This window comes from Puma concolor, chromosome B3, assembly GCF_028749965.1.
Source record: "Puma concolor isolate L17-30 chromosome B3, mPumCon1.1.hap2, whole genome shotgun sequence".
In the NCBI taxonomy this organism is placed as follows: domain Eukaryota; kingdom Metazoa; phylum Chordata; class Mammalia; order Carnivora; family Felidae; genus Puma; species Puma concolor.
The window spans coordinates 131,259,365-131,272,437 of NC_141672.1; the positions used below are offsets into that span (position 1 = coordinate 131,259,365).

The following is a 13,073-nucleotide window of genomic DNA, read 5'->3' on the forward strand; positions in this document are numbered from 1 at the left end:
TGGTCCAGATAATGTGGACCAACATTACATAAATTTAAAAAAATCAACACTTTTAGGAAAAAAATGAGGCAAACATTTTCTAATGATATCCATAAGGTTTTCTGATGATGTTTTTGCCTTTTAGGTTAAATGTGGAAAAGAGTTCAACACAGAGCTATCATACAGCCCGGCAAATTCCACTCCTAGGTAAATACCCAAAAGAAATGAAAACATGCCCTTACAAAAACTTACACAAAAATTTCATAGCTGTACTTTTATAACAATCAGAAAGTGGAAACCCAATGTCTATCAACTGATGACTGAATAAACAAAATGTGGTATTTCCATACAAGGGAATATTATCCAGCCATGGAATGAAGTACTAATACATGCTACAAAACAGACAAACCTTGAAAATATTATGCTTAATGGAAGAAGCTGGACACAAAAGAGAACAGATTATATAATCCCATTTTTATGAAATATCCAGAATAGGCAAATCCACAGACACAGAAAAAGGTTAGTGGCTGCCAGGATGAGGGAAGGGGAGCTGGGAAATGACTGCTAATGGGTACCAAGTTTCATTTTAGGTTGATGAAAATGTTCTGGAATTAGTGTTCATAGTCGCATAAACTTGTGAATATGTTAAAACCACTAAATGTATAATTTTAAATGGTGAATTTTATGGTCTGTAAATTATATCTCAATAGAAAGAACATAAAAAAGTTAATCTCAGGTTTGTCTATAATACCCACTGTGGTAGCCACCACGTACACTAAGTTACCTCACTGAACATTCAATTTCACAGGATAGTGAAAGATTGGGGGGCAATGATTTACAAAGATGCCGGGCAATGTGAATGCACTTTATGCAGGTTACAGAAAACGCTGGAAATCTTTAATATGATTATGAATGATCTCACTGGAATTCATACCTATGGAGTTCTACATCCAGGTATATCAAGATAATCAGTGAAGAGAACTATATGAAATAAAAGCCAACAGCATCTATGAAAACAGCTTTCTTTTACACTCTAAAGGAAACTAGCAAAATAATACAACTTCCCCTCTCTGAATAATTTTCTCTTATATATAGCAGCCACTTATTCAGATGAACATAAACTGATGAATGCTCTCTTTAAAAAAACAACAAACTTCTATGATTAAACAATACAGTCTGCTCTACCATAATGTGTTTGGGAATATAAATTAGGTGACATGAAACTGGTAAATAGGGAATGGTGTCAGAATAATAAAGTCACTCTGGTTCAATGTGGATTTTTCCTAGGCGAGGGGAGCCAGAAAAGTGGGAACAGAAGTATAACGTTTAGCAGGAAAGGAGAAAGACCACCAAACAGCAGGAGCGTGGTGTGCATTATAAGAAAATTGAAAAGGAAGGCTTCAGAGGAGCACTCCCCGCCCCACTGCAGGTGGTAGTTATTTCCCATACTTAAATGGCAACCCCTCACCCTCCACTGCTCATTGCTACGCTGCCATCTGCACTGTCCTTAGACCCACTATCTCCATCCTAATTAAAGTGCTGCCAGCGTTTCTATGCAAATAATTAATTCTGTGCATTTATAATACCCACTAACTATACACTATAAGTTACCGCACTGAGCAGTTCCAACTCTTTTAAATTGCTGATTATTTTTTAGTTTGTGTTGCTTAGAACACAAAATTGCACAGGTATTAGAGTTTGTGAGGCTTTTCAGGAACACATAAACAGCATTACAGCAGAAGCACCTATACTTTTTTTAAATCTGTTTACTTCTATAAAGGTTGGAAATACTATATACTAGGAATCAATGTTGAAGATGGGGCGATACAGAAATAAAGGCATTGTTTCCAGTGTTACAAAGTGAAGAGAATCACATCCCCTTCATTCTTGAACTTTATTTCCATTTAAACATACTCTGGGGTCGCCTGTGTGGCTCAGTTGGTTGAGTGTCCGACTTCGGCTCAGGTCATGATCTCACGGCTTGTGAGTTTGAGCCCTGCATCAGGCTCTGTGCTGACAGCTCAGGATCTGTAGCCTGCTTCGAATTCTGTCTCCCTCTCTCACCGCCCCTCCCCCACTCACGCTCTCTCTGCCTCTCAAAAATAAAGAAACGTAATAAAAAAATAAATAAATTTAAACACACTCTGTGTTTCTGTCCCTACGAGCTGTGGGTAACATCTGAAGACGTTTTAAGAGTATCATCAATTAGTTACCACTGAAGTAAGAAACACTGCTTTTAGTTCAATTTTAAAGGTCATTATTAAGCTGTGTGCTGGATCTTTGGGAATACACTGGGAAGAAAGCTCTTTCTCAAAGACTTAGCCTCAGAAGTTCCACAGTCTTCTGAGATAGATTCAGGGTCTTCAAGAGAACATTATTTAAGCTGTGGTTTTGTCACTGCATACTCCTAAGACCCTGGACTAGCCTTTTGCTTTGTTTGGACTCCTACTTTCTTATCATTTAAATGAAATACAGAACTAGATCAGGGTTTCCAAGCCTTCTTATATAAAACACATAAACTCCTTCTCACAATAATTTTGGTCATTTAGTCATTTTTTCCATAATAAAAATGAAGAGATTTTAAGTAAAAATACTTTAAATTGTTGCATTAAAGGAGATCATATTATAAAGATTATTTATAAAATAATATTTGAGCACATTCACATTATGGTTAAATTCTAAATATTTCCTTCTTTACATATGATGCATCTCAAATTTTGTATAGATCACTTGAGAAAAAGCATGACATGTCAACATATTATCATCTTTAGAACAAAGCCTAAGCCACCATTTAATCACCTTTCCCCATTCAAACCAAATGGAATAGCATTCTTCTTCATAAAAATCTCAACATTATTAAAGACCTATCATAACTAAAAGATGGGATCTTAGTCTATTTTTAAAAGCTATAAATGTCTTCTGAAATGCTGATAAATCTACTGCCAGATTAGTATTCTTGTAACAATGGTCTGACTACCCAAACTGCTAAACCACCTCCAAGGGCTGCCCAATGCCCATGAGACAAACGTCAAATGCCACAGTTGGTATGCAAGGCACTCTATCAACTACACCCAATCTGTCTGTTCTTCACTTTTATTAGTCACATATACAAACTATTCCACAGAAATGTGTATGATGTATAGTAAACACTGAGGTTTATTTTTTCTGTCTGTATGTCCAGTGTTTCTAGGACCATCTTTTGAAAAGACTTTCCTTTTCTCATTGATTTCCTTGAGCACTTTTGTCAAACATCAGTTAACCATGCGTTAATAAGGCATGGGTCTATTTCTGAGCTCTGTGTTCTGTTCTACTGAGCTACATAAACACAACTTCCTGGATTACTACAGCTTTAGAGTACATCTCAGAGGTGGAGCATCTGGCTAGAATTCGCCAATGAGCACTTTCCATCTTCTCTCCACCACCATGATTGTACTTCAGTGAGGAGTGTGGAGGCATGTTAGCTACATCAGTATAACGGAATTAATTTTAGGACATTTGGTGGAAACTCTAGGATACAACTGATCTCTGATGCTTTATATTGGTGCCACTATATATGGTAGCCACGAGTCACATGCAGTTACTTAAGTTAAAAATACAGTTCTTTAGTTATATTAGCTATATTTCAAATGCTCAACAGCTACACATGACTACCGGCTACCATACTGGACAGCACAGACATAGAACATTTCCATCACCACAAAAAGCTCTACTGGGTTAACGCTGCCATAGATGATGTTATGTGCAGATGTAAGGGCAGGAGCTGCCACCGTCAACATGAACAAGTCAGCATCAGGACACAGCTGAAGGCTTGAGGGAGCCCACGTCAACAGACACAGGCTAATCTCTACCACATTGCTAGGTTTTCTTGTTATGTGATACATAACAAGTAACCCTATTTGAAAGAGGAGTTTCAGTCAGGTCTTTTGTTGCTTGCAATCAGAAACCACCTAATTAATATAAAACAGTTTTCAAAATGTTACCATATACATTATTTTAACTGGTCCTTAAACTCCACAAGGTTTAGAACTTTAATACTGCTCTCTTTTCCTATTAAACAGGTACCAAAAACATTCAATAAAATAAACTGATTAGTATAGCCAAGAAATGCTAATTATAATACTAAATATAGAAATTTCTTTGAACTATACAGTAAGTGAAATATCAAATAACAGAATTTGAGAATTAAAACACCTTTCACAAAATGCCTAAATCCCCACCTAACTGCTTATTTTCTACTGTCATACAGAACAATAACTGGTAGATTTTTCTATACTCCGGTTACAAAACAATTATTAAAAACTTAATACAACTATACAATTATGGGAAACAGCACTAAAATATTTTAATTATATCCTATTACGGAACAAGCCTATATGAATACTGGTAGCATAAAAAAGCAAGCTGATTTTTAAAATTCCTGTACAAATACTAGTTGCTATTTCTAAGGGTTTTTTTTGCAGAACATAAACATTTCTGAGGTTTACAAGACAGATTTTGGAAATAACAACTCAAGCCCAAAAATAACCACAAAAAACAAACCAGTTATAAGAAAATTTCTATAAAAACAAAAAGCATGACAGAAAATATTCTCCACTGAATTACAAGAGGTAAATTCCAGGAGCACCTGGGTGGCTCAGTTTGGTTAAGCATCCGACTTCGGCTCAGGTCATGACCTCACGATTTGTGAGTTCGAGCCCTGCATCGGGCTCTGTGCTGATAGCTGAGAGAGCCTGGAACCTGCTTCAAATTCTGTATTTCCCTCTTTCTCTGCCCTTCCCCTGCTTATGCTGTCTCACTCTCTCAAAATTAAACATTAAAAAAATTTTTTAAAAAAAGAGGTAAATTCCAATATGAATTCAAGCTTTGCTTTATTCTAGAAGTCTCAAACTTGTAGCTTATTTATTACCAAATTTCAAAAATCCCTAATACTTAAAAACCAATCTTTAAAGGTTTATCTTCTGATCTTTCACCGCTAATCAATTAAAGTAAGAACTTATAGGAAATATTTTTTGAGTAAAGAAATATCACGTAACTATGTGCCTACACGCATAATGATATTCTTCACAGAATATCCTTAGGATACACGAGTATCAAAAATTGATTTGATTCACAAATCAACCCACCAAACAAAACCTACATATAAGGTATGTTTACTTTTCCAAAATATAAGAGGTTCATACTACCATCTTGAATGGTTTATAGGTCAAGCGCTGACTCTAAACTATAAAAGTAGGGTTATGACCAATTTGTGCTAAGAAGATCCCTTTCTTTCTTCAGACTCTATATCCCTAGTCTCAAAACTGAGCTACAAAAACAATTTCAAAATAAAAATGAAAACTATAGAGCTGTCTCAATTTTAAGGAACTACGTGTTTGGCCTGGTTTAAAAACACTGCACGCTTGCGTTTGCTACCTCTTTATAAGAGAAATATCACTTATGCTACGTATATATCTCACTTCACAAAGGCATACACAGAACATTCTTAAACATGGTAAGTACCCTGTATCTTTTGCATTAAATAAGCTTCTAGCTCTAATAGTAATGTAATATTTATATGCTAAATGATTACTATGTGGTGGGAAACATCATAATCTTGGGATTCTAAGTGTCTTGAATCTATATTGAAATGTATCCAACAAAGAAACTTCTGTAGTAAGATGAACACATCTTTTTAGGAAACACATCATCTTTTTAGGAAAATGGCAGAAATATGGTCAGTTATTCTCAGGGTCTAATACAATGTCTTATACACAGTATAAATATCAGTATAATAAATTAAAAGTGTAAAAATAATGCATTATATTCAATATTTTTACCCTTTTCCTCCTCCCTTCTTTCAAGCCCCTTTCAAAAAATTACAGTGCAACTTGAATACAATGTATTGCTTGGGAATTACAAGATAGTCAGTAAAACCTAGAGAGCTCTTTCAATAGCTATCCAAGCCTTCAGGATCTGGCTTACTTCCCAGGTCTTAGCTATTTCCACTCTTCACACTATACTACAGCTGCATTCAGCTGATTTTAACTCCATAAAATAACTGTGCTATGTTTCATTTCCTAATTTCCATTAAGTTGCCCCTCTGAACCAGAACACTTTTCTTCTAGCCCTTTCCCTCCCCAACCCTGTCCTTTAAAGGCCTAAGACAATGTGTCACCTCCAGAGGAAGTTTTCTCTGACCACTCTTCCAATCCTCTGTACCCTCCCTCCCCCTTTTCTCAGTGCCCAAAAATATGGCTAATGTAGCAAAGAACTTCCGGAAGAGAAAGAACAACTCATCTGATTTTAACTAAAAAACACTCAATCCCTGACACAAAGACACATAAAAAGGATATACAGGTATTCATCGATAAACACAAGAAATGCATTACAGAAATGTAAGCTATATTATAAAGTGATATATATCACCCCTTTCCCCATTCTTGTTTATATATCAACAACTTCAGTCTCTGATGGACAAAACTCTGACCTCAAGAAAATAAAAATCACACGCAGAGATGCACAGTTCCTTAAAAAGCACATAAATGAAAACCAATAATTATATGATAAATAATAATATTCAAATACACAGTAAAAATAAAAAGTAAAACTGAAATTGCAGAGCTACGGTGACTGCAGTGTGAGGAGATGGTGCAGGACATGTGAGGAGAGGAGGGGGGCCATGAGGATTGCGTGCCTCACCCTGTGAATCACCATCCTGCTGCTTCAGGCTCTGTTAGGAATAAAAGAGCAGGGCAGGGGCCTGGAGGCGGAGGGAAGCTTTGTCTTGTCTTCAGATGTCTCATTATTTTTTCCCTTTCCCTGCCGCTCCACTGCAGCCCTGTAAAACATTAGGCAAGCCTCTTAAACACTCCCTGTCTGTTCCATTCCTGATCAGTAACATGGGGAGAAAAAAACCCAATTGGCTCAAAAAGGCTCTAAGAGAATATTGTAATACTGTCAGAAACCCTATGCATAATCATGCCTCCAGTTCTAGAAGGTCAGCACTAGATGATCTCAGGAAACAAAAGTCATTTATCTTTCTGTTTTGTTCAACTGAGGAACTGTGTAATGCATTGCTGCCCACACATCCCCACCAACCCCTAAATATGTTCAAAGAAGCACGTATGTAAAACCATGTAGGACTGCAATGAAAGGTTAACTCATTAGAAATGTGTTCCCTGGTTTGCAATTCACACCAAAATTGGCGTATTATTTTGAACTATTTGGAAGGCCTTAAAAGTTACAGTTTGTGCTTGCTCACTGCTTGAAATCATTTCAGAGGATATTCTTGGGAATAAAAATATTTAAGAATTTTTACTGCCAAGAGACTGCCCGATAACTAGAAGCTTTTAGTCTCACTCCACTTAGGACAAGTTAACTCAAATTAATACAATATTGCCTAGGCCTCTTCTCCAAAGTTTCCAATTCGGTAGGTGTGAACCGGGGCACCAGAACTCAGATTTCTAACAAGTGCTGTGGTGATGCTGATACTGCAGGTCAGGGTACCACACCCTGAGAGCCACTGATTCTAAAAGTTGCCGTGCTCAACTTTTACTACCAGCTATTTTTATTTAATAATCGATAGATGCATCTTATGTTTCCTCTCTTTAAGATATTAATGACTTCTAAATTCCTTTGTAATCTGAAAGCAGGCAGGGATTATTAAAACTCAGAAAAAGCAGACTTTCTCATTCTTTAAATCCAAATTATTGTCATCTTACTTCATTTATCACTGTGCCTCAAATTCCTCATCTGTGAAACGGGGACAATAAGAGAGCTCAATCAGGTAACATAAATAAAAGTCCTTGGAAGAGTACCAGGTTATATTAGCAACTTGATAAAATGTCACCAATTAATCTTACTGCAATTAATTTCACTAATTTTCTATTTATTATCAAGGAAAACTCATTCACATTTGTTACACATGTTGAACATTACTGATTTATATATAAAATTGTATCCATTTATTGTGAAATGTTTCAGAGCTCTAATGAATTCAGTAAACTGGGAAGGCAAGGGAGGCTGTAATTTCAAAGACTGAGGTTCTAATCCCAGTTCTGCCAATAAATTGCTACATGACTCTGGGCAAGTCATTTAACGGAGTCTCAGTTTCCACTTCCGAAAAGTTTGCCTTGGATATAAGGAACAAATGAGATAATGCAAGTGGTATTTTTTTTCTTTTTAAGTACCACAGTATTCCCGACATGAGGAAAATACCTCTATCTGGGTGCAGTTTATAAGATATTAACTAGACAGATAAATGGCCATGGTCTCTTATATCCTTAAAATGACAGCACAATGATCTGAATCATCACACAAGCTATGCACTGAATATTCTCCAATACCACCAAATCATAACTATCTTTATAGATCACATGCTGGAATATTTAAGATTCCAAATATTTTTGTAAAGTGAGAGGAAAAAAATGGATATAAAAGTAATCTCAGGAATTTATTGTGTAGCAGCTGCTAAAATCCTCACTTCACAGCTTTAGCATAATTTTTATTCTGATGCAGAACCCTTCTATTGGTCCTAGGCTTTTGTTTAATATAAACACAATGTGTGTGTACACACACACACACACACACGTGTGTGTGTGTATGTGAATAATGGTAACTGGTGATTTTCATTAATAGTTTCTAATACTTTAAGATAAATCCAATGTTCTTATAAAACTGCATACAACAGTTGACAACTTTTTAAATCTTAATTTACTAAAAAGAAAACATGGGGGTTATAACACTGTCTCTACATTTCAACTAAATTACTACTTTTTGTAGGCCCACAAAAGTGGGCCACATATAAGCATTTTGTATCAATGCTTAATAGGAAAGATACAATGTAGATCTCTGATGACATTTGTACAGAATGTCTCCTACTGAAATATAGAAAACAAAGTAGTGAAACTCATTTTTTGTCAGGAATATACTCCTAAAAAGCAGTGTATAATAAGCATTTTCAAATAAGATGCCATTAATGCAGCAACAATACTCTCCATTTCAAAGAAATCCAATTATGAAGTTTCTTATAAAGTTTATCTTTATGACAATCTCCTAATTTACTAACATCTAAGTTTCTGTTTTCATTTATTTAGCTTTCTCAATGTAAGAGATATGCATATTCTACAGGACACTGCAGACTTTAAAAGATCCAAATGCAATTTAAGGAAATTATTTTTTACCAACTATAATTGTTAAAATTGATTAAAATTAAAAAAACTGGTTTTAAAATATAGATAATATGAAACAAGGGATACCAAAGATAGAACACCATTCTATACAGAGGTTTCTGGTATCTGTGGTTAAAATAAAAAGGTAGACAGATGTGAGCACCATATTCTTCCTTTATATCTGTTTATCATCACAATATTCGAATACCAACTACTTTTAATGTATTTATTCCATTGTGCTCCCAGAAAACATACTAGATCTAATTCCATAGGCATAATAACGTGTGCATTCTTGCAGGTATGGTTTTTAGACATATGGGGGAAAATAAAATCCTACTGATCTTAAGGACTAACTTATATGCAACAGGAAATAGTAAATTCAGGTTAGAGGGCTTATAAAGGTTGTTCTCAAAGTCTTCAGTTAGTCTCACTATGGATCAAGTGCATTAGGAGACACTCTAATGTGGATCACTTATAGCTGTTTATGCCTCCATTTACTGCAGATGAAGCCACAGGAGACAGCTTTTTTACACATCTAGAACACCACACCAACTTGCTCAAAGTTTACAGATATAAAATCTTCAGTTGGTACAAGTTTATCTAAGTGGTTTACAAAACTATGGGTAGAAAGAACAGTCTTGAGCCTGAATTAGAAATGTTTAAATAATATCACTTTGCAGAGTCCATGGTACATAGGAGCCCCTCAAATATTTTTGTTAAATGAACAAATGCACAAAAGTGTCTTTCCAATTACTACAACTGTTTCAAAGGACCCTATATGAAAAAAAAAATACTTAAAATTGTATTCCATAAATATCCTTAAATGAGATATTTGTAAGTGCCTGGCCCATGGGAAACTATGGTTTATGTATTTGTCATTACTCTGGTCTTATAAACTTAGGTTGGTTCACAACAATCTTTGTAGCTACATTAGTATAAGCCATTACCACCACTGATAAAAGGAACTCAGATATGTACATACTTCTATTCAGGATGTAGTTGCATTACCCTTCTATGTAGAAGAAAGAACATCTGGGGTAACCACCACTGTCTTATAATGAAGGTTAATTCAGTAAACTTAACATGCAAGGTAAATTAAGCCTTGTAATTTATCCTACCAACAAATTAATACCTTATAATAAGCCAATGTGTCTTCTAACCATTGCATTTATATTATTCCAAACTTCATAAAGAACTACTGGTAATATTCATGTTCACTTATACCTAAGAAATTCAATTAAAAAGAAAACATCAAAATCCCAATTGATAATTGACCTGCAAAAGTTTTCCTTCATACTGAAGTAAATTGTAATAGAGACTGCTAAAAAAATGTTTGGGATTTACTCTCTTACACTTTGCTGACCACAACAGAGGTGAAGACTGAGGTAGTCTGAAAGTTCTGTGAGGATTAAATCAGACTATATTCTTCATATTCTCTAAAGAAGTAAGCTTTAGGCTGTGCGGAGCACCCTCAACTTCCAGGGGCCAAGACCAACAACTGCTGCAATGAAAGAGCAGAGTAGTTAGGGTCAAGGGGATGGCTGCCTTCTACAATGAAACTAGCTTGAGTATCTATCTGCTGGCATCATAAAAGTCAACTCTGTTTCTTTGACTTAGGCAGTGGAGCTTTTGATAAGATATAGAGATTTTTAAAATAAGATTTTAAATCAAACACACCAGGGATAATCTCCATTTCAAGGAAATCCAGTTATGAAGTCTCTGATAAGATTACCCAAATAAGGATCCTCTAATTTATAAAATTACAATTCAAAATGCATTGATATATAACAGGGACAGTCTACTGACTTGTATTGCTAAAACCACAAATGCTAAATAATACAAAGTAACTTACAATTGATATAAACATAATTGCATTAAGGGGCTTGGCTAAGAGGTTATCATGTAGTTTAACTGAAATGATCAACAAGGGCAAAATCAAAAGCTTCATACACACTTCAGGGGATGTTCACAGCAGTGAACCATTTAAATAAAACTGGGTAACAAGCACAGAGATGAGTTGTAGCTGTAATTACATGATGCTTTTACTTCTCATTGCAATTAATTAATTGCTAAAAAGTAACAGAAGTGCTTTTTTAAAAAAAAATTGTAAGTAGCAGAATTTTTTTTTTTCAGTAACAAACTAAATCAATTAAAAGGAATGGTTGTAGTAGAGAAATACCGTATAGGGAAATTTAGAATGCATTTAATCTGTGGAGGCAAATAAATTAGATTCCTACAAAACAAGGTATCTTTATCTTAACTCAAAATCTAGATTAGGACTTCATTTCTTCTTTTATAGTTAGTTCTTCATTTATAGTTAGTTCTGCATCATTTCACATGGTTTCAGTATTTTCACCAAGGAAATCCCTAATTAACTGGGACAGTTTTCTAATCTTACAAAAGTAAGCCAAAGTATGCATCTTTTTTAGTGGGGGGAAAGACTCCCTTTTGAATAAAAATGAAACAAAATCTCTAAATGTAACAAAAATGACAAAAGTACAAAGCTAATTTAGAGTGCCATTAGAAATATATATGGTAAGTTAACTTTTATAAATAGATTTTGCAGTAGAAAAGAATAAAAGGGGAAAGTATACTGATTCTTTTTGAAGGGCTTGCTTTAAAACACTATTTCTGAATAAGATGGAAATAATCCCCGAATTTTTTTTGTTTGTTTTCATTTTAAGTAAGTCAGCAGAATTATAAGAGATACTGAAGGACAGCAGAAAAGGTAACAAAAAAAAAAAAAAAAAAAGAAGATATCTTCCCCCCACAACTAAAGCACTACTGACAAAACACAAATATTTACGTCATTTTCTTCCACTTCATTAGTGTTTCAAGTTGTGGGTAGTCACTGACATAATGAAATGATTAAGACATATTAAAACTGTAACTTCATACTATTCCAAGTGATACAGTTCATAATATTAACTTTAAAACTCATACAAAATAAGTAATCATAGATAAAATGTTAGATTATACTGCTGTATACAGTACAACAGCCTAGCTTATTTTGTCTCAATAAATAGGATGTTTACAGCATAAGTGGGTCATTACATAGCAATAATTAGATCCTTCTAAGAAATGATTCAGAGGGAAAAAAAATCTATGTATATATTATTATAGCAATAATTAGATCATTCCAAGAAATGATTCAGAGAAAAAAGTAAGTTACATATATAAACTGATTTATAATTTGGATGTGAAAAGCAATCTGACAGTTAAAGTTATTAAATGGAAGATTCAATTATAACTGCAATTCAGGCATACTAGAGATATGTGTTACCTCAACAATATCCGAGTTGGTTCTGCTTTCATGAGGTTCATTATATTCTGTATACTTGAGAAGAACTTTGTCCATATCAGTGCTGGCATACTGAAACAGTTTGTTAGAGCTGTTGAAAATGATGAGTGCTATTTCACAGTCACAGAGCACACTAAGTTCATAGGCTTTCTTCATTAATCCAAACTTTCTCTTTGTAAAAGTGACCTAGACCAAGAAAAAAAAGGTATATTTTTAGGAAAAGCATTAGCAGTACCTGAATACAGGCTACCTAAAGATGAGCCCTCTTTTAATACTGAGTCAGATTCCAAAGATGAAAAAGGTTCCTAGCTTCACACTCCACATGAGCCTCTACTCCCCCACGTACCACAAGACTACAGTCCTACATTTAACTTCTATCTCCCGACAGAGCAGTCAGTTTCCTGAGGAGGTTTCCCTTTATCCTTCGCTGCCAGTCTGCTGCAGAAGGCAAAGAACCGGAGAAGGACACAGCTGATCACTGACCCCTTATCCAGTTTAAAATTCACAGCCTAGGGATGAACAAATTCCCCAAAGTCCTCAAATTCTTCTTTGAATATTTTTTCCAGTTTCTAACCCTGTCACCTTAAGTCCTCTCAAACAGAGACCAATTTTTGTTTGTTTTAAATATTATATCTACTATTTTC

At 34.9% G+C, this 13,073-nt stretch overlaps 1 protein-coding gene across 8 annotated transcripts in view; it reads right to left on the reverse strand.

Moving 5' to 3' along the window:
- Positions 1 to 13,073, reverse strand: part of MEF2A (myocyte enhancer factor 2A) — a 165,487-nt gene that overhangs the window by 53,341 nt on the left and 99,073 nt on the right. For all 8 annotated transcript variants that reach the window (XM_086711421.1, XM_086711420.1, XM_086711417.1 and 5 more), the window contains one exon: positions 12,412 to 12,615. In XM_086711421.1, coding sequence (XP_086567547.1) covers positions 12,412 to 12,585 — 174 coding nt within the window. In that variant the 5' untranslated portion in view covers positions 12,586 to 12,615. The remainder of the gene's footprint in view (positions 1 to 12,411; positions 12,616 to 13,073) is intronic.